Below are 25,871 nucleotides of genomic sequence, written 5' to 3' on the forward strand. Positions count from 1 at the left end.
TCTCTCTGTGTGATTGGTTAATTAACCTGTAATGCAGATAGTCCCAGCCATGCACAGTGGCCGTTTGATGGCTAAATTGTGGGTCAATTGGGTTTTTAACATTTTCAAAGCAGACTTAGAGGCATGTCTTTGTTCCGCCGAGTCTTGTGTGGCTTTTCTCGGTTTAATGATTCATTCCATGGGTTCCATAAGGTTAATGTGTTTAAACTCACTGTAATTGAGCTTTTGACCTATCTTTCAGGCTTTTTAAAATAGTATTGCCATGTTTCTGCACCTTGATTGTTATTATCTACCATTCCTTCTCCCTCCCTCCATGCCCTGCCCTAAACTCTCTACCCCAACCCCCCTTTCTATCCTGAGTTATGAGCATCCCCATGGGAAGTCATTTATAATGCCATTGGAGTGACAATAATTCGTTTGCACACGATTTCACTCTGCCCTCTGTGCCTTGGCAGGCTTTTATGGGCTAGATTTTTGTTTCCCCAGAAACACATTGTCCAACCATCCTCAGAGAACACGCAAAAGCATTTAGGCCAAACTGGAACTGGACGTCTTCCAATGAGTAAAATAAGTGACATAACATCTTCCATGAACATTTCAGATCAACATTTGTTGATGCTTTTGCAGCTAATCTACATCACCATTTTGAACGTAAAAGAGAAAAAAAAATTATAAAAAAGAAGGGAATGAGAGAGGGTGATGCAGCGCAGCCACTGACTACATTTCTTTTCATTGTTCAGTGAACAATTATGTTCAAATGTTGCTGTCATGTAGGTATCATTCCACATGAGATACAGACACAATTCTTGACAGCCCACATATATTTTTTTCAGATCCTGCCACCAGCAGACTGACATCTCTTGACAACATGAGGATCACTTGTCATTGGGATAACATACTGTATGAGGCTGATATTTATTAGTAAAGGGATGTAGCAGGCATGTTGTATTCATTCCACGCCATTAGGTGTAGACAGGTAATGTATGCTGATGAGGCACTTATGCAAAGGCTTTTTAGTGCAGACATTGGCATGTAATTACGTATGTCTGTTACTGTTATGCTGTAGGTGATCCTGATCTTGACTAAGCTGTATGACTTCAACCTGGGGGCCGTTACTGAGAGCTCACTCTGGAGGTAAGTTTGTTTTTAATCATTGCTATTTTTCCTTTTCCATCTAAATAGAAAGTTTACGGCATCATTGCAAGAATTTTATAAAAATGCAAAAGCACAGCCCTAAAAACAATAAGAATAATATATTCATAGAGTGCAGTGTACTGTAAGTATGATTTATAGTGTTCTCCCTTGCTAGGATATGAACAATCAAGTTACACTGGGAGCCAATATAAAGTATGTTTTAATAAAGCAATCTGAAGTAGTTCAGAATGAAGCATCCTCCTCTTTGCTTCCTGCAGTCCAATAAATAACACAACCGAGACTGCGACAACCTTTTAGAAAAGTACCAAACTATTTTCTGTCCATCATCAGTAAAGAAACTTTTTGAAAGGCTATTTTTGAAAGACCTACCGGAAGACTTATCTGAGGGATTCTTTGCTTGGATCTGTGGCTCTTTTCCTCTGACCTAGAAACTTCCTGATGGAGTTTTTGATTGATTGTCATTCGTAACCTTTTGTTTCAGAAGCAATTGACATGCAATTGCTACTGTATAGCCGTAGTAATTCCATTCAGTATGTATTGAGAGGTGAGTTACAGAGCCCTGTCAGGTCATAAATAAGAATGGAATTCATTAAGGATTATACCACAGAGCCCAATCCAGCCTCTGATAGGCATTTTTTCTCACCTATCCCATAGCCTGCAGAGAACTCATTTTATTCTGAAATACATGTGAAAAAGAGACCATCAGTCCGCCAAGCATAGAGTTTCAAATTAATATCTGTTTCACCAGAGGCGCTGCTAAGATTTACACCCGACTTGACACGTTTTGAAATCTCATATTGTGTACAGGAGGTCTTCCATCATCAAGGTGTCTGCTTAACAATGGCACCACGAGTAAATTAGAGTGTACCTCAGGGGTTGCGCGAAGGCTTTTAGTATGGGTATTAGAAAAGCAGAAATTTGAATGTTATGAAAAGAAACGCGAGTAAGTGATTTCGGTGATAACACAATCAATGATTTATGACTACAGCTCCAGGCCACTGTTGGTGGCAAAATGCAATGTGCAGATCAATGGGTGACTTGCAGACTCTAAACACATCAAGTCCCTTTGTATTTTAAAATGGCTGCCTTTTCTGCTAAAGAAACTTCACGATGTAATAGCATAATTTAAAAGGCTTTCTTCCACAACCACAATCAAAGACAGATATGCCAACTGAAAGGAGTACTTAAGCACAAGTACAAATGTGTTTAGGGGTAAGTCTTTGAAAACAATGTCAACAGCAAAGGGGACTATTCAGATTAATGCACAGACAATGATAGCAGACACTGGGTATCTATCCAATTATGCAGTGAAATTACATTTGGAGGCACTCAGGTAGAACTGAGAGCGTGGATTGGCTGTTTGTGGTGAGGTGAAATATGAAGATTGGGATGACAAACACATCTATCCTTGTCATGGGATGCATGAAGTTGTAAGGAACAGGCAGCTCTGTGAAGAGCAAGTATCTTTTTACATGTTGCGACAGACCTAAATGTCTTATTTTATTTAAACACAGGCAATTTAATTAATAAATAATCTGCTTTTAATAACATATATTTCACCGTAAACCTGTATTTTTCACCTTTGTGCTGCTAATTTGTTGTACTATAGCAACACAATACCACACTTAAGCTTTCCCTGCTGAAAATAAAACCGAATACAAGAGGATGAAACTAAATATATGAATCAGATGAAAACAGAGAGAACAAAAGACCATTCTAGCCCTAATTCCTTCCTCATTGTCTTCAATGTACAAACATCAACTAGCATAAAACATCAACTAGCATGTCATTACTCTTGTCATTACAAGAGTAATGACATGCTGTAAGCTTCCAATGTGTTCATCACAATGTTATATTCAAGGACTAATGTATGCTTGTGTTGGATGTTTCAGCCCTGTATTTACTGTATGTAGCCTACCTTACTGCTGACCATTTTCCAGTATACCAGAAGTTCATCAATTGATTTCCTACCATGCAGGCTTCATTACATGTCAGTGTAGCATGAAAATCAGCTTGCAAAGACTTGAGACTTGCTTGACATGTGTAAAGTGAATGCTTAGTCTGCGTAATGTGTTAGTCAAAGCTACATTATTGCTGAATGGTATTGCAGCTGCGAGGAGGAAATGTCAAATGAATATGTCAACCTTTTTAATGCAGAAAGCTTGCATTATGCTTCTCTTGATATTCATAGTTCATTGTTGGTTGTCAAAATGTGTTTTCAACACTGTGAATGCATTTGTTAGAGCTTTCTTTAATGCAGTAGCAAGGAGGATTATCCACTGTGCGCTAATGCATTACCACACAGTGACAACATACTTTTTCCAAAATGTGAAATATTCTGAAGGTACCCTGTGGAGTTTTCCTGTAAACACAGTTATGTTGTGTGTATCCTTGAGGCCTAACAAAGCTCTTGAAGGCATTTCCTTCCTCATGAAACATTTGCAAAACTGATTTTTTTTAAAAACATTTTGAAACCTGCATTGTTATCCATAATCTATGTTTACACTGGTCAGCAGTTTACTTCAGGTAAATGTATTTATTTGCTTTGACTGCTGCTTCACCAGTTGACATTGTCCTTCTCCTAGTGACTTTTTGGACAGACCATAACTCCTTTAACTTAAAGAGAATCGCCAACATTTCTGAGTGAATGCGCAAGTGACCAATCTTCAGCCAGACAGTAATGTGAATGAGCTGTAAATGTGCATATAACGATCAATCCCTGATCTCCATTGTTTGTCCTGGGAACTCCTTCTCTTTTGTTTTTGTAAACGGTTTACTTGACTATTTATGTTAATTTTTTTTCTCAAAGAGTGAGTTTATTCCAGTGTCTGGATCCTCTCTATTTATGATATTTAAGTTCCACAGTCTATACAACATCCTACATAATAAGACTTTTGAAATTAGAGGTAGATTTAGATGAATATTGATATTATGGTAGCAGCCTGAAAAATAATATCTAACATTAAAGCTAGTTAGAGTTAGTTAAGTTTAGCTTGACTTCATTATGTTTTACTTAAATTTTTCAAAATTTTGTATATATGTAATTCCTAATGACCTCACAGATATGCAAATTAGCGTGTGACATCCAACAACTCTTTGAGACGGCTTTAGCTACTTTCCATTGAAAATAGTAATAGTAATAGTAATAGTAGAGCACAAGATACAAACAAAATAGGGACTAGTGATGGGAATTACGACTCTTTGAAGGGAACAAAAATCTTATGGCTCCGTTCCTTTCCGAGAGCCACCACTTTCGGCTCCAAAACAGCTCTTCATTTAGTACTACTTCAAAGTGGGAAATATCAAGAATAACTATAGTTGTAACAAAAATAACACCCTACTAATGAAATTGTATGGTTAATAAATAATTACACAACTCTATACAGACACATACAGTATATTTTATTTTAATTTGTATGATATAATATGAAACAAAAAATATTTCTGCTCTGTTTAAAAGTGTAATTTGTTGTCATGCTACTTTTTTCTTGATTTAAATGTGTGCTGGGGGGGGCTCTCTAATCACTAATGGGGACCCACGCATCAAAACATTTCTCACTAGTGGTCAAAAACTCCACAGGGTTCCTTTTACAGTGATATATTCAATCTGTCTGTTTGTGTAGCACATTTCTGTAAAAACACTAACTGACTACTTGAAAGGTCTGCCTTTTATTCAACTGCCTCTGTGTGCTGAAACATAGTGGCTGAATAAAGAGCAGGCTCTTCCATAAATGAGTGTGACTTTCCAAGTTATTTTTTTCAAATGTGGTCCTTTTTTGTAATTTTGAGCACCTACAGTAGATGACTTGTGGAGTAATGACAGCCCAGTTTTTCAGTGTAGCACATTTCATGCAGGACTGCACCAAAGTTCTTTACAAGAGCAACAAAAACAAAAATAACACATTAGCATGAAGCTAGTCTCTCTCTGCAAGTTTATTTTCCTTCTGTAAAGCAAAAGGCTGCATGAATGGTAGAAAATCAATCTCAAAACTTATGGTGCGCTTTGGAGAGTCACGTAAAGAATAACCGATTTGCAGTTAATGAGCTAAAACATGCCAAACCACTGGTATCGTGCTTTAAAATCTTTCTCATGCAGGTATCTAATATATTTTTTTCATCAAACATGCAACATGTTTTTTGTTTGTGTCCAGATCCACTGATTATGGAAGCACCTACACCAAACTCAATGACAAAGTGGGTTCAAGGACAGTTTTAAGTTACCTGTACGTCTGCCCTACCAACAAACAGAAGGTCAGCATTTCTCTGTTGCTTTTATCTTTCTGTCTGATCTCTTACAAGCTTAGTCTTACATCAAATTACAGTTTTTTTTAAATTGCTGCCAAATGTCGGTATCTCTGTCTGTCTCCCTCCTCTAATGCCATATCCCTCGTCTGGCCCTCTGTACTTTAGATAATGATGCTTAGCGACCCAGAGGTAGAGAGCGCTGTTCTCATCAGTTCAGATGAAGGGGCAAGCTTTGAGAAGCATCTCATTAACTTCAATATCCTGAGCCTGCTCTTCCACCCTGCACAGGAGAACTGGATGCTGGCTTACAGTCATGACAGCAAGGTAGCTTCTGAGTGAATCCACAATGAACCTTTAAGTGGAAATAAGATAATATATGATGCCTAATCTAAAACCTGTCCTAAACTTTTGTTTTTATGTGATTCTGCTGTGGATGTGATAATAGCTGTCTTGCTCATTAGCAATATCGTCCTCCTAAAACTTTAACTGTGAATGAATATGAATATTGGCCTAATTTTATCTTGCAGCTGTACAGTTCAATGGACTTTGGGAGGAAATGGCAGCTTGTTCACGACAACGTGATGCCAGGCCGATTCTACTGGTATGAATATATGGATCCTATTTTTGAACTGTTTTGTATAATGATTGATTGTAATTTGCATAATGATAGCGTTCATGACCCTATGCTGTCAGAAGGATCCAGTGGCCTCTTGTCAAAAACAGATCTGCCCCCCATGGCAGTCAAGCACAAAACTGATTACCTCCATGTCACATAGACATGAAGGAATATTGTGCTTCTTTTTCCATAGCACTAACATGACATGCTGTTTTTGTTGTCACTGTCGTTTAGTAATCTCGACTGCTTGGGCACAAGGCAGTGAATATTGATGTGAGTCTGTTTATCGCTGTTTGTCATGGTATGTGTCAAACACAAGTGTGTTTTTTTTAGCCGGGAAAGAAAGGACATTGGTTGAAGGACATCCACATGCATGAACAGCAAGGCATTTAATGAATAAAAAAAGCGCAGCGGGTATAGTGGCATCCGAAATGTCAAATAGTTATTTTTCAAAATGGTATTACAGCCACTCACAATTTCACAACTACACACATTTGCTTTGGTAGATATTTATGGGAATAGCTGATGTTTTGTTACCCATCCCCCTTGTTGTTTCCTTTGTTGATTCTTTGGTGAATTGAGATTAATTGCCGCTGGTGGCGCAGATTCTACACTGACTGATTTACAGGCGATAAAAACATCTTGCTATGGGTTTCACACAATAGGGATGTCCATCTATAGCTGTGATACTCAACCTGGTGCCCCCTTCTCGTATCTCACTCTCATTTTTCCTTTTTTTCCCTATCTCCCTCCACCTCTTTCTGCTCCTCTCTATCTTTTCCTCCTCATGCTCTTTCAAGGGCGGTAATGGGGCTGGACAGAGAATCAGATGTGGTCCACATCGAGACGCGCATTGCAAAAGGCCGTGAGTGCTGCACTCCAGTCCGCCGCAATAGCAAGACCCACAGGACCCCTTGCCTCTCATTTAGAGCGAGGTCACAGGGAAGATGAGATCCGTTCTGCTGTTCAGATTGGTCCCTGAAGTCAAGTAAAGCAGAATAGGTGTCTCCTGACAAAAACGGAGAGTTTTAGTGGGTTGATGGATGTTTCTTCCTCTTAATCTATCCCCTGTGTCTCATAGACAAACCTCAACTCCCCCCTTCTAAACAGCATGGTATATTCTGTCAAACCAATTATAAGGTTTCCCTGCATTGGAAAAGATACTCATATTCATCCTGTGGTGAGAAAATCTGTGTCTGAATTAGCATACAAACTCTTCTTGTCTCACACAAAAATATCCTGAACTTTTTTGTAGTGTGACACACTGCAAGAGCTTCTACTCTTTTATTAGTCCCGAATCTCAGCTAATTTGGATTGCAAAAGGGCCGACTTTCTACTGTAGTTATTGTGGTTAAATATTGTATTCATTATTTATACTGCTACCCGAGATTAAAGTTGTTTCAGAACTGTGAACTTCTATAATTATAGTATATTTAGCATATGCATACTGTATAGCAGCTCCAGTGCATACAAAGTACAGTTTGAAGGTAAATGGTTGTAATTTACTTCTGACTGATTTCCTTTCACTTCTTTCCAGGCGCCCAATACGTGAAGTGCAGAGCCCAGCGATGCACAGATGGCAACAGGCAGTACCTCTTTCCTGGACATGTAGACACCAACTCACTGGTTGTGCAGGATGAATATGTTTTCACACAGGTTACTTTTTCTTGATTAAACTCAACCAGTTGTCTTCATCTTTTCAGGCAAAGGCTTCTGTCTCTGTGAACTTTGATTTTCTTGGGGGTTTTTTATTTATTTTATTTTGGTCTCTAGTGCATCCAATTCATGCTTTTCCATCAAAACCCACATAATGGCTTTCCCCAACACACCTGTTCCCCACTGGCCCAATGTGTGTTTTGATTATGTTTTGTCTCGTTCATGTCAAGGCACGCTCAGTGTTTGAGTTTCCGCACAGACATACTCCATGCCTGAAAAATGTGTTTGCTAGCTGACACCACACGGCAAAGCAACTGTGAATGGACAGGTTGGTGTCCTTATTACCACTCACTCTGACTTTGACTCCAATTAGACAGCGGCAGTCAGGGTCATTATTAGAAATTTAATTTTCAAATGCCCTCCACTGTCATTGATTTCCAACCACAGCTAAGTAATTTTCCCTCTGCTGGTCAGCCTTGATGCATTTGGTCATCCTTGTTAGACTCCAGCTAAGTTTCAGAAAAATCAAAATCAAATGACAGCAGTTTTCTAGGGCTGAGTGTTTGTAGTAAATCATTCTGCACTCTTTCATTTTGAATAAACACTTCTAAATGTTTGCTGTTCATTTTTTATTTATTTATCCAGCAGATTTAATCTTTTGTTATGATATGATGTTGCAGCAGCAATACTTTAGTGGTGACCCAGTTTCACTTTCAACACACTTAATTCACAGACTCGATTGGAATGGCTGCGATGTAAGAATGAAAATGTATGGGGAAAAAAAATACATCACAGCGTGATTCAGAAATGGTGATTCAATAAAATTCCCAAATTGCATTTAGCTGAGATGAGATTGACAGTCAAGGCAGAGGCAGACACGAGGAAGATGCTGTTGAAAATAACTGGACACAGACGGTGTCTGCGCCGAGCTGTGGTGGCACAGATGACTTTCTTGTGACTTTCATTGCTTGGGGCAGTTGGATTTAACTTGACAAAGAGTAATGAGGTTATCGATTGGGCTACAACGAAATAAGCAGTCTTCAACACCTCCAAAGTCTCTTGGGAGAGAAGCAACAGCCAAGTGCAACATCCTCAAAAATGTGGCCTGGGAAAATGCAGCTCATTGATTTTCGATAGATTATTCCATTAGAGCCCTAATGTAGTGTGTTGGGGGACAAACACCATCCTTCTAGTTGATTAGAAAATAAGCAATCAGGTAGTGTTGCCCTGTCTGTAAGTGGATGGGAAAGTGGTAGTGCATTAAAATCTTCAAGACACACTGTAGATAAAACCAACACAATTTTCAGTGCCTCTTAGCTTTAGACTAATTGAGATAATGATAATAATTTCTGTTGTGCTTGTAATTTTTAGTCTGCTTTTGACACTGCGGAAAGCAGCGTAATACTACAAGTCAGTCGTGCGTTGTGAATTAATATACCTCCTTCAGGAGACGTTTTAGTTTCATGTCCCCATTTCACAACAGAGTCATATTTGGGATGTTGGCAAATTCTCTCATATGTCTTTATATAAATCTCCCATCCCATTTTGTTTTTTCACTTTCTGGACAGTCTACCTAGTCCTCTCTAGGTAGGAAAAACTCATGCTCATGGCATCAATCAAATTGGAAATGTACACATAAAAGTCACTGACCTAAAATAGAGAAAAACAAGGTGTTAGGTGAAGTGAAACTAAAATATGTATTTGTGGTCTATTTGAAGAATGACAAAGCCTCTTTGACTTCATTGCAAAGGTAACCAAGTCAGGACGAGCCAGCTACTTTGTCTCCTACATGAGAGAATCCTTCAAGCGGATGAAATTACCTAAATATTGTCTACCAAAGGTAAGCACCAAAGACCACCAAATAACTGTCAAATAATAAAAGATGTATTATCATAAAGAAACATGATTGTTTTTTTGTGTTTTGAATCACTTTTGTTTCCTTTTTTGTAGAATACAAGTTGTACAACAGTATTATTTTGTTAAGAAACATCATACTTTATTAAAAGGCTCCTCAGCAGTACATGGCCCTTCTTTTAAGTCTCTTTTGTGTGTTCTTGCTTTCACTTGTCATTCTCACCTATTCTCTCTTTCTCTCACCCACACCTTCCTACAGGATATGCACATTATCAGTACAGATGAGAAGCAGGTATTTGCTGCAGTCCAGGAGTGGAATCAGAACAACACTTACAGCCTGTATATCTCAGACTCCCCTGGTGTCTACTTTACCCTTTCATTAGAGGATCTGAGAACCAGCAGAGGACCTGCCGGTAACCTACTGGTTGACTTTTATAAGGTGCGAAGTTAGTCTCGTTCATGAGCTGCCGCTGTCACTGCACCGCTAATTCCCCTTCCAGTTATTTCACATAGTAGTAGTAGTAGTAGTAGCTGTTGTTGTTAAAAAGGGCAATCACATTTTTCAGAGCCTGAGGTGACATATTCAGTACTTAAGTACAATTTTGAGGTACTTTACTTGAGCATTTCCATTTTTTGCTACTTGATACTTCTACTCAGCTACATGTATTTCAGAGTTAGTTACTAGTTACTTTTCAGATTAAGATTTAATTTACAATAGATACGATCAATCTTTAAAATAGTGCTTTGTTACAGATTAAACTACCCAACAGTATATAAAGCAGTTAAAATTGGCCCCATCACTAGCTTCAACATTAAAGTACTGCTTACATGTTAATGCATCAGTAATAGTGAACTAACATAAAAACAATAATTACACTGACAGGGCCCTTTCTTGGTAATGAGAACCTTTGCTTACATTTTGCAGAAATTACTGCAGTACTTTAACTCAAGTAACATTTTGAAAGCAGGACTTACATTTTGGTATTGCTTATTCTACTTAATAAAGGGTCTGAATACTTCTTCCGCCACTGCTCAAGCAATGAATCGGTTACTATTGATTCATTTTCCGTTGATCAACTAATCAAGTAATTCTTGTAGTTCTAAAGCATCATGAATGTGATTGTTACATCTGGAAAGTACCTTAGACGATAAATGCATTTTTGCTGTTTACCTTCGTAGGTTGAGGGGATAAATGGCATGTATCTCGCCAACAAACTTCTGGACAGTCATGTCAAGACTTTTATCACATACAACAAGGGACAAACATGGGCCCTGCTGCCAGCTCCTGCCACTGATGTGGCAGGAAATAACCTTCACTGCATCCTGGTGAGATTGAGCCTTTTGGGCAGGAGTGGATGAATGCTCGTATTCATGCGAAATGAAGCTTATGACATATATCATTCATCAAATGTTTAAACCTCATCAGCTGTACTGTGCATGTTCTTTGATTCAGAGCCATATTTGCACAAGGCTAGGTGCCAGCTTCAGCATCAGTTTGCCGTTTTAGCCTCCTAAATGGCCGAGGAGATGCTTGGCTGGAATATTCTTATTATCAGTGTGAGGCACAGAGTGTCATCGCGTTTAGTTTCAGGGGTCCAGACTTTCCATTAACCTCTGTGATTTCAATTTACTACCTGTAGTCACACTGGACTAATGAATGTTAGATTACACTGAATTGCATTATGTGGCCATGTTGATATTCAGCAGGTATGAGATTCACCTAATCCAGTCAGTATGTTCTTTAGAGACAGCTTGAAAAAATGTATATTGTTCAGTTAATAGCATAGCATGTCATACAGATGACCATTATGCTCTTGTCGGCTTTATGACCTCCCTCCAACCTCATCTGTTTGAAAAGCCTTATTGATGTTTTTCAGTGTGCTTTAGTCTGAGAGATGAGTGAAAATGATTTGAATCAATTTTGCCAGTTTTATCAGTGCATCTTGGGGAATTTTAATTACATGCATTGTTTGCTTTAGAATGAAACAATTCAAATGCCCTCTGTGTCCTCTCAGCCATTTTATGCCTTTTTTCTGGCAGTGATGAGAGGAACAAAGTATCTTTGTTTTATAGATGGTCTCTGAAAACGCTAGCACTTTTCTCTCAATGTGATGAATAGTTTGAGGGCGAAGCTAATTATAATTGCTTCTGTTAAGATCTAACTGATACATATTTTCTCAATCTGTGCTGTATTGGAATCTGTTTTGTTGACAGCCATTTTGTTCGCTGCATCTTCATCTGGAGATGTCGGAGAATCCCTACACGTCCGGACCCATCACCAGCAAAAAGTCTGTACCAGGAATCATTGTGGCTACAGGTAGAGTTACCTGAAGGACGTGCATTTGATTTATGGATGAAACCTATCAGATTAGGCCTGACAGAAGTGGTGAGACTTTGCTAATTTTTCTTAACCAGAGGTATCCCTACTCTCTCAGATAAATGCATTGTAGCAGTGCAACCACAAAAACACACAAAACTAATCACACAGTGCCCTCTTTCTGTCATTGAAATCAGATACTGAAACTTCAACTCCTAAATCTCATGTTATGGGGGAGATGATTAGGTTGCAATAAGTCATAAACATGTCCTCCAGTGGAAAATGAGGACATGCACAGATTCGCAAAATAACTCCTAATGATTTTATCAGGTGATTGTGCATGTAGGTGTTTTATGGAGTCTTTGCTATGTAAATACACACTGAGTGGAATTATTCATGTTTTTGTACTCAGGGAATATCGGAACAGAGCTGTCCTCCACCAACCTTGGGATGTTTATAACATCTGATGCAGGAAATAGCTGGAGACAGGTGAGACCCATCTGCGTCTACACACTGCACGTGTTTACCTTAAACAGATTATGTATTAATATTTTTGTTTCTATCATTAGTGGAGCAAGTGTGTTTTTTCAACGTAGATTTTCGATGAAGAGCACAACGTTTGGTTTCTTGACAATGGAGGGGCCATGCTGGCAGTCTTACATGCAGCGACACCTATTCGACACTTATGGTAGGTGTAGCTACTTTTCAACAACAGCTGATCTCATAATTGCTGTAGGTAGGAACTGTAGGTGTTGTAGTGGGAAATTACCTTGGCATAATTTCATTTTTTTCTGGGTTTGATGCAGCATATGATTACATTTAATGATTTGAAATGCTGATGGGCCAAGTTTGCATGATTATTGTATCGGCACTGCAGCTTCAGAACTGTCAGACTCATTTCCAACAGAAGAGAGTCTGTTAAAGCTTTGTACTCGTGGTTGGATATGATGGTTTGAGTGCTTTTATGTAAATGAAAAGTAGAACAGGGCGGAAATATGAGACTGAGAATGCCCTCATAAGTCCCCCATGTTGTGGTAGCTTTGTAACACTATCTGCTTTGATGTCCCTGCTCACTACAGCCCTGTCAAAAGTGATTAAGCTCTGAGAAAGGTGATTTGAACCCCCCCCCCCAAATCTATTGCTAATGTTACAACCTGAGACATATCTCTCTTTTCTGTTGTTTTGTCACCTTCAAACATTTACCTGCGATGAGGAACATTTGTTCTATTGTTCAGCTTGGCGTCAAGATAATTTTTCACATTGAAGAGAATCCAAGGTGCTTCATTTTTCAACTGTGGCAAAAGCTAAATGACCTGAAATCTTTTATCATATTTCTTTGTGCCTTGTTTTTTTTACTGCTTAACCTGTCTGCTTGTGATGTTTAATGTTATATGCATAGAGAAAACAATATATTTTGCCACTACAGATAGATAAACATGGCTGGATAGACAGACAGATGTTCATGCATTGACAGCTGTTGTTTGTTTGTTTTTTATGCAGGATCAGTCTAGACGAAGGAAAGAAATGGGACCGTCACAGTTTCTCCTTGGCACCTCTATATGTGGATGGAGTTTTAATGGAGCCAGAATCTGACAATCACATTATCACGTAAGCAGAGACGCACAAGTACAGTCCAGCAGGTATAAAACAAATATCAGGCTTGAAGAATTAGCTCTTCTGTGTATGTAAACAAAGAAGGGTCCATCTGATTTGCCCCCGATGACTAAAACCTTTTATCAAAGGGAATGTTATCTTGTCATATGACACATTTGCAGGTGCTGTTGTTACACCATCATATCAGAAACCTGTATATCTGTATCTCAAGATAGTCTCATCTGAAATTTGCATTTTGGTGAATCATCTTCCAGTTTCTTTGGACACTTCAGCCATCGATCAGAGTGGCAGCTGATCAAGATCGACTACAAGGGCCTCTTTAGCAGGAGATGCATGGATGGAGATTATCAGACATGGCACCTTCACAACAAGGTAACAGGAATATTAAACATTATTGATTTATTGTCAACTTGAGATGCATGTTTGTCCAGTGTCACTGTAAACACAGTATACTCGCTTAATGCCTGAACAAAAATCTTTCTTTCTGTCTCTCTTTTTTTTTTCAGAGTTTCTTTCAATCTTGTGAAAAATTAGATCATCTTTTTCTTTGTTTGATAGGGAGAGCTGTGTGTGATGGGCGAGAAGCAGATCTATATGAAGCGCAGGCCAGGCAACCGTTGCATGCTGGCCCAGGATTATTCAAGGATCTATTCCTCAGAGCCATGCCTTTGCACAGCTTATGATTTTGAATGGTAATGACTTCTTCTCTCAGCTTTCCCGACTGGGACTATACTGTAACACAGACTTTCATCCTCAGTGATCCTTAATTTCTTTCACGACATGTTTACAAACAGCACCTCCTTCATCTAATTCAATTGCACTTAATTATGGCTGCTTGTAGACATTTGTCTTCTTCTTACATTGCATATTTACTGGCTAACCAATATGACTGTATTCATCGAAACTAATTATAGTTTTGAAATTGTAGATGGGAGTTAGGAACTTTTCATCGTGCTACTGTAATTTGCATAATGTCGAGTGACTTATTAGAATTCAATTAATAATGAATCGCTAAATGAATTTTGTATATCTTTTATCCATCCGTCTGAAATTCTGTTTGATCCTGCTTGTCTGACAATCATGTCTCTAGTTATGGTCTTAAAATATGCCACAAAGCTCCAACTGCGAAGCATTTGCCCCACTACAAAAGCTTGTAGAAGCTAGATTAGTTGAGTAGCAGTATTTATCTTTTTATGAAGTGTCGTGTTTTTTTGGCAGTGATTATGGGTGGGAACGCCAGGCGGATGGGAAATGCTCCCCTGCTTTTTGGTTTAATCCAAATGGTGCGGCTAAAAGCTGCAGCACCAGCCAAAGCTTCCTTAACAGCACAGGGTAAGTGGACTCCAATGTTTAATCCATCACAAAACAATATTATTCCATTCCAGCTTGTTTACCATGTTGTCTAGAACACAAACAGAAAATAATGCTTCATTTTCTCAATGGTTCGGAAAAAAGGCTCTGAGTAGAGCTGAAAAAAGTAACCTGTAACTGTGTCCCAATTCCATAATATATAATAATTCAAAGCAGGTTTTGAGTATGCAACGTGTTCACATTTAAAAAGTGACAAAATGAAGTATACTTAAAGAGGCCAGTATGCATACTAAATCTTTGTGCTGTTGATGGACAGTTTTTTTTTCTCCCCCACAATGAATTGCAGAAATTAAATTGAGGAGTTATTCAGAACTGGAAAAAATGTAAATTGATTCTGGATGGAGGTGAAATGGCTAAAGAAATAAAAATAAGTATTAAATCTTTGGTAAAACATTTTGCTTTGTGAAGTTTAATCAACAGTAGCATTCCAAAAGTTGCAGTATGATCGATGTCCATTGATATTTTGTTAGTCTTAATTTTCTGTACAACACTAAAGTACGTAGATTTAAGGCAAGTTGTATACTATGAAATTTAGTTTATAACTCATTCTCATTCTAACTCTAACTCATTCTGTACTCTATTAGTATGTAATAAGGGATTATGACACGACACTTTTTTACTTTATGCTTCAAAGGTATCGGAAGGTTTTGTCCAATAACTGTAAGGAGGGAGGGAAGAATGTGTACTCGCCCAAGAGGCAGGCATGCCGTCCCAGCCCACCCCGAGGCCTCCGGCTATCCATCAGTCAAGGAGAGTTCAGTGCCACTGTTGGAAGCAACGTTACTTTCATGGTTTACCTGGACAATGTGAGTCATATCACCAAAAAGTCACTGTAATGTAAGTAGCTGTACTATTAGTAATTGTTTCAAAGGGTCGGTTCAACAAAAATTACAACAAGACTAGCGTGGCTGTAGGCTCTGTGAGCTAAATACTAATGCTAACATGCTAATGTGCTAATGTTAATATGCTGATATTTAGCAGGTATAGTGTTTACCACATTCACCATCCTAGTATAACGTGCTAGCATGCTTACATGTGCTAATTATCACTAAGCACAAAGTACAGCTGTGGCTGGAATAAATAATATAAAAAATTTGACCTTATGGTGGTGTTAGATGAAAAGCCAGAGGACCATAGTTACTAGGGGGACATGAATATGTGTATACAATTACATGACAATCAACCCAATAGTTGTCGAGATATTTCACTCAAAACCACAAATGTCAACCTGCTGGTGGCGCAAGAGGAAAAGTTAGAAAATCGGCAAAGTCAGACGGAATCAAGTATCAAATTTCTTGGCAATCCATCCAATATGTATCGCGATATTTCACACAAAACCTAAAATGCCAAGCTCATGGTGGCGCTAGAGGAACAGTCAGGGGATCACCAAAGTCATTAGTATTTATCCTCTGGGAACCATGAATGGGTGCACCAAATTTCATAGCAATCCATCTAATATTATGCCATGCCACTAGCATGGCTAAAAACACATTTTCCTACTTACCTCTAGTGTAGCCATGCAGATAGTGTGGATTATTTTTCCCAGGTTTTGAGATATTTCTGAGATTTCTGCCTCCAGCCCAATACTATTGGGGTGAATGAAATTTTGTTTGTTTGTGGTGAATTTATAAATTCAAACAGTATCATTATATTACTCTTGATAATTCTCAGCTCTCACTGTGAGCGGTTTTCATTGGAACTACTCTCTACTGAAAAAAACTCTCTGTAAAAACTATTGACAGGGTGTTCCGTCAACTTGTTATTGATTCTTTAAATGTATTTTTTTATGTTGTGAGCAGAGCACCGCAAATTAAGCCCTATTGACCTATTATATTACTGTGGCAGCAGAAATCTCACAGAACAGATATCTCAAAGTGTGGGTAAATAAAAGCAAAGCTATCTGCATGGCTAGATGCCACTAAGGGTTAGTGAGAAAATATGTTTGTTTTTTGTGATTTGGGTGAAAAACACTTTAATAATAGGAATATGTTTGTTTGTTTTGGATGATTTTATCAGTTGACAAGACTGACCAGACTTACCAGATTATAAACTGATCCTTCTTACTTTTCCTTTACTTTTCCTCTTCTCTCAGTTGAATTTGTGTCTCCTTCCATTCATATTCACCTACAAAGTGTTTGTGACACAGCGTATAGGACATCTCAGCCCAAGCACTTTAGTAGTGGACTGTGCTTACTTCCCATGTATGTGGTCTAACTGAAGCATCCTGACCTAAGCCGTGGTGACAGAGGCCATGTCTTACCATCTGTCCACAGGGAGACTCGCTGAGGACCAGCATCCAGCTAGACTTTGGGGACGGCATCAAGATCACATACTCTAACCTGAGCAGGACTGATGATGGCATCAAGCACATCTACAGAACGACTGGGATTTACAGAGTGACAGCTTCTGCTGAAAACAGCTACGGATCTGACAGCAGTACACTGTTTTTACACATCACCAGTATGTGAATAAGAAACATCATTACTCATTCCTGCGGCGGCACATATAGCATGAACCTCTTCTCTTTCATGGATAGTCACGTTCCCACTCTGCTGAATTTCATTTCAGTCATGGTTGTATTACTTTAATGCATTTTAGCCTTGGAAAATGGAAAAGCACACACCTGGAGCTAAATGTACCTCATCTGAGATCACACTAATAATCTGTGTTTGCTGACTATGTGTGTGTGTGTGGGTGCATTTATTTTTATGCACATGTGTGCTGGTGTATGTGTTGCTGCCTCAGGTCCAGTGGAGCGTGTATATCTCTCCGCTCCTATTGTAGCCATCAGAGGGAAGGAGGCTAATCTGACTGCGGTGGTTTGGCCGAGTCACACCAGAACATTGACCTTCTTCTGGTGGTTTGACAACAGCTCGGAGGTGAGAAGCTTCTCCTCCCACTCCCACTATTGTTCCACACACATTTTTTGTCCTGTTTACTGCAGTCTTTTCCATTCTCCCACACTTCTCTTGATGTCTTTTGTTGTTTACAAAGTGTAAATCTACTGAGCTTTCACACAAATAATGTAGAATGTGACTGCCCTGTGTCTTTCTGGAGGATCCGGCTAGGATGGCTGGTCATACTTGTTTATCACGTTGATTGTGTTCACTGCTGCACCCCCTCATTATACAGTATGTCAAGGGCTGCATGTATAGAGTACTCTATATTCAGCAGATAGGATGCAGGTTTTTCTGTGAAATTCTTTATGTTTTTTCTTTTGAAATCCAGCCCATTATAACCTTGGAGGGAAGCATATCATACACGTTTCAGACAGAGGGGAAAAACAAGGTTACGGTCCAGGTTGCTTCTGGGAGCACCATAATGCAGGATTCAAAAGTTATAACTGTTAAAGGTGAGTGGAGACAGTCTTCATAGCACTTTAATTGGTGCGATCCACCTTACATGAATATGCAATCCCCTATCTCGGGGAAACTATGATGCCTCTTGGTCCACTCTGCAAGTGGTGCCATGTTGATGTCAACGTGGACTTAATAAATAAAATGTCACAGTAGGCGAACACGAAATCTTGAGGAGCAATTAACTTCAAGGTGTAAGTTGCCAAATGAAAAAAGACAAAACTCCACATCAGATTAATCAAAAACGAAACCAGAGGTAGCGTTCATATTCTAACAGACATCACTTCACCTTTTTTTTCCCAGAGTTCTTCAGGTCGCTGCTTTTGTCGTTCTCGCCAGCTCTTGATGAGCACAACCCTGACATCCCCGAGTGGAGGGAGGACATAGGGCGTGTGGTGCGGACAGCTCTGTCACAGGTACATCAAGTCCCTATTGCACTGAGTTCTTTCCTGGAGCCATCATCAGCCACCAGTGGGTTTCGGGGTCATTACTATTTTATACCTGTGTGCAGTACTGATACAACAGTCATAATGTTTTATGGTCCATGTGAGAAATTTTCTTTTTTTTAGTTTACCTATGATAACCGTAACCGGACACGTTCGTCTAGTGTGAATTTGAATTTAAGCTGATGTGTTTGAAAATGTTTGCTATGGGACAGTGTTGGTTTGGAGATTTTGACTTTATTGTCCAAAGTTTAGAAGTAACAGTCCAAACTTTCTGTCTGTGATGTTGTCCTGTCGCTGCAGGTGTCTGGGGTTCCTGATGATCAGCTGCTGGTGTCTTTGTACCCTGGACTTCCAACTACAGCAGAGCTCTTTATCCTACCTGATGAGCATACATCAAGTGAGCACAAGAGAAGGAGTGAGGAGGCTCTGGAGACGGTAAGAACCACCATATCTAAGAAATATTGGGTTAGTCATTATATAATCGTTTACCAAGAATATCTTTTTCACTTCTACTTACATGACACATACATTAATATGATATTATTAGGTATGAAAAAAGTATAAGAAGGCTGTTGCCAAATCATGTCCAGCAGTAAATAATTAAATTAATTGATTTTGGCTCTGGTTTTTATGTACTTTTTCATACTAGCTTCTATATAAAGGAGCCAACAAACCAAAAGATGCTTAAAGGAATAGTTCAACATTATTTTATAAGCTTTTTTGCCAAGAGTTAGATGAGTTAGATCTAAAGCTCGCTAAAGCTAACTAATAAACACATTATATCTTGTTTGTTTATTCCATATGCAATAGAAATGTAAAAACGATAAGTCGGGGTTAAATATTGTAACTTGTTAATTAGTCAAATTTTGATTGCTAGAGAGAACCAGGCTAACTGTTTCCCCCTGCTTCCAGTCATTATTCTAAGCTAAGCTAATCGCCTCTCAGCTCAACCTCCATACTTGACGTACAATTATGAGAGTGGTGTCAATCTTCTCATCTAACTCTTGAAAGAAACATATTTTTCAAACTATTCCTTTAAGAAAGTGTTAGTTATAAATTGCCAGTTCATTATATGATTACAACATTGATTTATAAATGTTTTTATTTTTTGCATAATACATCATTCTCCTTTGTTTGTTTGTTAAATACCTATAACAGATATCAGATATTTTTGTCACTGCCCTGAACCAAGGCCTGATCCAGTTTGAGCTGAAAGCTGATATTCGCATTATTGTATACATGACTCAGCAAACTTTGGGTAAGTGTGTTTGTAACCTTAACCTATTATTTCTGCACACTTGGACCAATGTAAATGTTACATTTAAAACCTTTTGCAGGTACATAAAAACAAAGCGTTCAAATAGATCTTAGTCTTAATTTATGCTAGTTTAACAGTATGTCTAGTGTATTTGTTCTGCTTACTGATGTGCAAAAGATAAGCCAGGTGTCTTTCTTGGGATGATTTGACATTGAGTTCTACACAAACACTGAAAAAATAATACCAGACAAAGACAACAGTATTCCCTGAGTGAGATTTATATGATACTGTATATCACAGAATTTAAATATCTTTCACTGTGCATCAGTTTCGCACCTGAGGCTGTGAGACAGTAGTTCTCTTTGAAATCAGCCGATCAATGACATGATTGACAAAGAAGGCATTTGGTATGCACTGAGGAAATCGGCAGGGTCACCGGGTCATTAGCATATCGCAAAAACGTGTCGATCAACCCTGTGTGCCTTTACCCTTTTCATCCACCAACGGATCTGTCTTCATTTGTGTCTGCACACAAAGGTCTGGGTTGCCTTTTAAAATGATCCAGAAAGGTCATAGACTTCATAGGCTTCTTTCTGAAGGAGAGAAAGATGGGTGGTGAGGGGAAATACTTTGAATATTGCATATCAGCATTTAAAAAACCATGACTATGCATAAGCTACCTGCATGACGGAGCCCAGGGAGAGGCAGTAGACCTCCTAAAGGTTCCTTTTAATACCCTGAGGGGATAACATGCAGAGAGCAGCTCTTCAAACGGTACCTGCAGTTGTTACATGACATGGGGTAATGAAAGTAATCTCCTTAAAATACATGGTTTTGGGGAAAAAAGAGAGGGTTTAATGCATTTGTCTTGGTCAAAATGTGACGCTCATTTGATGTGTTTGTCTTTCAGCGCCGCTTGTGGATTCAAACTCCATCCACAGTGGGTCGGCCATGCTGATGCTGCTCGCTGTGGTATTTGTTGGTTTAGCGGCATTCTTCATCTACAAGTTCAAAAGGTGTGTTCACTTAGATAAGAAAAGTAAATTGTATTGGAATTGTAATCAGAAATTATTTATATTTGTTGTTGGTGAAAACCTTACACAGTTTCTCTGCTATCTCCTTGTCATTAGGAAAATCCCTTGGATCCATGTTCAGACTGAGGACAGTCATGAGAAGGACTCGGAAGTGATCAGTACAGTCGGTCAGAACGACAACATGTCCAAGGTCAAGCTCAGTGAGTTTTCCTCTCCAAAAGAACTCATGGAAAAGGAGCTAGAGGCCAGGAACAGAGGTACGCTGGGTATACATTTACCATTTACTGTGTTTTTATATTTAGTATTTTAATCAGTGGTGACAGAAATATTAAGATACACTGAGATATTTTACTTAAAAATATAAAAGTAAAGGTACAGGCCAAAGTGGGCTCTGTTGTTATGTTATTATATATTATACGATTAGATTAGTATTATTATTATTGATGCAGCGACATGTAAACAGCATTTTAATGTTGTACCCATTTTAATGTAGAGCTAACCTTACACATTATTTACTGCCTACTTAACTGCATATCAACGCATTGTATTTTATATGCTCATTATATGTTTTTAAAATCTTCATCTGCACAGTAACTAGTACAATACACTACACTAGTACAATATTTCCCTCTGAAATGTTATGGAGTAAAAGTGTAAAGTAGTATAAAATTAAAATACTCAAGATAAGTACAAGTAACTCAGAATTGTACTTGAGTAAATGTACTTAGTTACTTGCCACCACTGATTTTAAGATTTTAGGATGTAGATTTAAAACCACAGTATATGAGAGCTGTGATGCAACTTTTTACACAAAGACTAAATTAAATACAGAATATTAATATCTGTGTACTACTCAGGATGATACTACTAAGGATGACTGTCAATGTGAAAGGCTGATACTGATTAACATTTTATTGGCATAAAAACACTGAGCCTCTGTTTTGAATAAACTGTAATTGTATTTGGTGTAGAGACAAAACACAATGACATTGTTTCAGCTTAATTTAAATCAAGTCTCTTCTATGAGCAAGGCTACTACACACTGAAGTGCAGCGCACATCTGAGGTGCTGGAATGTCTTTATCAATGCAATGTGTCATATTTTTGCAAATTGCACACCAAAAGCGCAACTGCAGCGCAGTAACCAGATATCATAATGACAAGTTAACTTTTTGATTGCCATGGCTGACATCCACTGTGACGTGTTTTAGATGAGAACTATTCATTCCCTGCAGACAGTGTAGGTTATTTGACAAAAGTAGCATTGCAGTGGTCCTGACACAGACATGTGGGCTGCCGTCCTTTTTTCTGGTCACTCAGCACTTTCTGCTGTTCTTCATTTCTCAGCTGTTTCTACCTTTCCAAGTCCTTGCTGATCTGAAACAAATTAACTCCTTTTTGGTTACTTTCGAAAGTGTTTATTTACAAAAGGGCAGAGCAGCATGCAACCTTTTGATTTGGTGCTTGATTAAATGAAATTACAACCTGCTGTTTAAAGATTTAATTAATACTCTGAGGCTTGGTTTGATTTTCATGCAGTCTGATTTTGGCTGGGATACAAATGGTCCCACTAAGTTGAGTCTGTTGTATCCAGCTTCAATTTGGTTTATAAGAATATAATAAGATCTATCATCTGCTAGTGCAGGTCACTGTCCAGTTTACTGTGGGATTAACAGTAATCATCATTCATCTATGTTGAATATTGCTTTCAGTTATTTTCAGTTACTATTACACTGTGAATAGACATGTAGATAAACAGAAGATCCTGAAATATATTTTATGAAGTAAAACTCCAGCCAGTGGGAAACATGCCCCCTACAAGAGGAAAAACATTAACCAGTTTTAATTTAATTAATGTCAGTATTCAGTCATTTTATCTGTTCTCATTTTAGTCTAAATGGCTTTAAAAGCTCTAAGAATCTGCTAGTCATTGATAGTTGTCACAGTGCAGCTAGAGCTGTGAAGTAAAAACACAGTCAAAATTCATAAAAGTTGAAGAATTGAACATTTAAAACAGGATTTGACCGATTTAAAATGAAAATCTGAATGCAAGTTTAGTTAAGGATCTTAATTTGATTTATGTTAATACAAATTGGTTCTGAATGATTAACATGATGGTTCACATGGGCTCATGTTTCATAATAAGTAGACATTTGCAGTTCAGTTGAAATAAGAATTTATTAAGCTGTGAAAGACATTCAGGATTCTCCTGTATGATGCATTGCACAAGGCAGGAGGTCGTCAGAACAGGTCTACCTAGCAATCAAGTCAGTGTTTCCCAATGTGTGAGATGCAAAATAAATACTATGACAAAAGTGTTATTTATATTACAGATTTATATTATATATTCTCTTGCTAGTCCACCCTTGATGCTCATACCCTGTGAGGGAAAGGTAAACATTTTTTGAATGAAGGTTGGTGAGATGTATGCCAAGTATTTAGACGGCAGGGCCCCGTATTTATCAAACCTCTAAGAATTACATTTAAGACTGCTATAAAGAGCCAATTTAGGAGTAAAAAAGTTGTTAGGTGAGTGTGAAGAATAAAAAACATTTAAAATAAACACGACTTACTCCCACTCACAGTAAAGTGTAAGAGTATAACCTTTAAGAGCAACTCTCAAGTAATCACATGATTAATCATGATTAAAAAGTATTAACAGCCAATCAGAGACAAATATTTACTCTACATCTGCTCCACTGTTTTTTGCTTTTTTTTAAATCCTTACATTTTACTCAGTGATATGTTATTCACGACATTTGTAATTTCGTAGAAAAGGTTTCAGTCGTAGTCATCTGGACACTGTTTTCAGAATCAAGACATGTCAGCTCCCATCCGGAAGTCATTCTCAATTGTGAAAAATGGACCGGGAACTCAGAAATTTAAGCTACTCTGTGTTACTTAAGCCCTGTCCTCAGGAAGGAGTCTTCCTGAGTATCTGCTAAATACTCTGACCTACTAGGTCAGTTGCAGGCTGGCAAAGTGTGATATAGTAACTTTTGTTGAGGCTCATGAGACATTTAAATCTTAGATTTAACCTATCAGACCTCAGTTTTAAACTTTATCTTATCTTGTACCTTCCAAATTGTGATTTTGCTCAAGACTACATAGATTTTAGTCTTAAAATATGCTCCATGTAAAAACAATTTAAATCTCATAAATCATATTTTCTTTAGCAAATCTGAACTGACTTCCAAATCTTTACTTGATGAATTTACTGCCAGGTTATTAGTTACATGGGCAAACGTGAAAATAGCTTCACACGGCTTTGTACAAATCACTGAATTTAAAACTACTGACACAGTTGAGAGATAAAAGAGGCACCTTTTGATTAAGCCAGTGTCTGCACAATCTGAACGACCCTACTTGTCACAGCGATCCTATCTTATCAGCCCTCCAACGCTAGCTCAGCCCTGCTTGGATAGGCCATGTTCCTTTGAGACATCACCCATGCATTTCAGCCGAAATGCATGGGTGATGACTTTATAATTAAGCATAAAAGCTTATACAAACCATTTTATCTTCAACTAAAAAGATCAGACAGAGCAAGATTGAACTTGTTTGGTTGATGTTATTAAAGCTCAAAGTTGTGTTTGCAAAGATCCTCTCTTACAATTCTTTTTATTATGATATTCTCAAAACAAACAACTTGTGATGTGCATGTGATGTCAAAGCAGTTGACTGTCTCTGTATTTAGTCTATTTTATCATTTGTTTGCCTGTTTTCAGGAAGAATTGGAAGAAATATGGAGAGAATTGTTACAAGGGAATTTCCAAACTGTACAAATGTCTAAGACAAGCGCTCTGTCACTGAGTAAGTACAGATTGTTGTGTTACAATTGTGCTGAAATTGTTTGCTTTGTTGGCATTGTTTTTATATATTTATGTCACGCTGATAGCTGCTATCGTTCAAAGTCATGTTTTTAACTCACATGGATAGAGTAAGTATCTATTTTACAATACTTGATGAAGATCAGTCCACCGAGCCAGACTATAGGGCCTCTAGTTTGAGGGCGGTGACTTGCTGAAATTGGCTAACTACGGTACCCAGCACAAAAGGTCCAATTACCATTAAGGTTCCCTAGCTCTACGTCAACATCATGGATGAATTGCTGATACAAGTATTTTATGAATATTCAGCTGCCATTGTGTAGTCTTGACTAACGCTTTACTGCCTGTGATAAATCATCATTCTTCTTAATTTGGATAATGTCAGGAGAGGAAAACAGACTGAGTTTCTGAAATAAAATACCTCAAAAGCTATAAAAGACAAGACAAAAAATATCTTGATATGATGTAAATGAGAAAAGTACCAATAACTCATGGGCAGTGGTGTCAGATCCTTTACTTAAGTAAACGTAGCAATACCACACTGTGAAAATACTTCACTACAAGTAAAAGTCCTGTGTTCAGAACTTACTTAAGTAAAAGTATGTAAATATTATCACCAAAATGTACACTGAAAAATGCTCCCTGTCAGTGTTTTACTATTATATCTGATGTTTTTGGATTAATATTTCTGCTGCATTAATGTGTAAGTTCCATTTTACTGCTGTAGATGTTTAAGGTTGCACTAATTTTAACTACTTACTTACTATATACTGTTGGGTAGTTTAATCTACATTAATGCATCATATTCATAAGATCATCATGTGTTTGTAGCATCACTGTCTTGTGGGAACCATGTATAAAGTCAACTTTTCATGACCCCAGAAAAACAGCCCTGTTTTCAGCTTTGTGACGATGCATTTTCCAGCTGATCCAGGGTTTTTAAATAGTTTATTTAGCTTAAGAAGTAGGAGAATTTTTTAACCCATAAAGGAACACTTAATCCTTCAGTTTATCAGAAAAATGTCCAAATATGGAGATACATGTTTTTCACTGGACTAGAAGGGTTTGAAAAATCTGAAAGGTTAGTAACTAAAGCTGTGAAGTGGAATGAGCTGTGAAG

At 38.1% G+C, this 25,871-nt stretch overlaps 1 protein-coding gene across 2 annotated transcripts in view; it reads left to right on the forward strand.

The window, feature by feature from the left end:
* Positions 1-25,871, forward strand: part of LOC122884632 (VPS10 domain-containing receptor SorCS3-like) — a 45,348-nt gene that overhangs the window by 18,165 nt on the left and 1,312 nt on the right. The window contains exons 2-28 of one of the 2 annotated variants that reach the window (XM_044214774.1): positions 834-976; positions 1,067-1,134; positions 5,307-5,406; positions 5,566-5,724; positions 5,928-6,001; positions 6,817-6,881; positions 7,554-7,672; positions 9,423-9,512; positions 9,786-9,965; positions 10,706-10,852; positions 11,741-11,843; positions 12,256-12,332; positions 12,440-12,531; positions 13,344-13,451; positions 13,712-13,829; positions 14,016-14,149; positions 14,676-14,789; positions 15,463-15,634; positions 17,102-17,288; positions 17,574-17,707; positions 18,057-18,180; positions 18,488-18,600; positions 18,931-19,065; positions 19,789-19,888; positions 20,799-20,904; positions 21,019-21,179; positions 24,650-24,734. In XM_044214774.1, coding sequence (XP_044070709.1) covers positions 941-976; positions 1,067-1,134; positions 5,307-5,406; positions 5,566-5,724; positions 5,928-6,001; positions 6,817-6,881; positions 7,554-7,672; positions 9,423-9,512; positions 9,786-9,965; positions 10,706-10,852; positions 11,741-11,843; positions 12,256-12,332; positions 12,440-12,531; positions 13,344-13,451; positions 13,712-13,829; positions 14,016-14,149; positions 14,676-14,789; positions 15,463-15,634; positions 17,102-17,288; positions 17,574-17,707; positions 18,057-18,180; positions 18,488-18,600; positions 18,931-19,065; positions 19,789-19,888; positions 20,799-20,904; positions 21,019-21,179; positions 24,650-24,714 — 3,081 coding nt within the window. In that variant the 5' untranslated portion in view covers positions 834-940 and the 3' untranslated portion in view covers positions 24,715-24,734. The remainder of the gene's footprint in view (positions 1-833; positions 977-1,066; positions 1,135-5,306; positions 5,407-5,565; positions 5,725-5,927; positions 6,002-6,816; positions 6,882-7,553; positions 7,673-9,422; positions 9,513-9,785; positions 9,966-10,705; positions 10,853-11,740; positions 11,844-12,255; positions 12,333-12,439; positions 12,532-13,343; positions 13,452-13,711; positions 13,830-14,015; positions 14,150-14,675; positions 14,790-15,462; positions 15,635-17,101; positions 17,289-17,573; positions 17,708-18,056; positions 18,181-18,487; positions 18,601-18,930; positions 19,066-19,788; positions 19,889-20,798; positions 20,905-21,018; positions 21,180-24,649; positions 24,735-25,871) is intronic. The other variant, XM_044214773.1, reaches the window with a different exon arrangement.

This window comes from Siniperca chuatsi, linkage group LG11 (genome assembly GCF_020085105.1).
Source record: "Siniperca chuatsi isolate FFG_IHB_CAS linkage group LG11, ASM2008510v1, whole genome shotgun sequence".
Taxonomy (NCBI): domain Eukaryota; kingdom Metazoa; phylum Chordata; class Actinopteri; order Centrarchiformes; family Sinipercidae; genus Siniperca; species Siniperca chuatsi.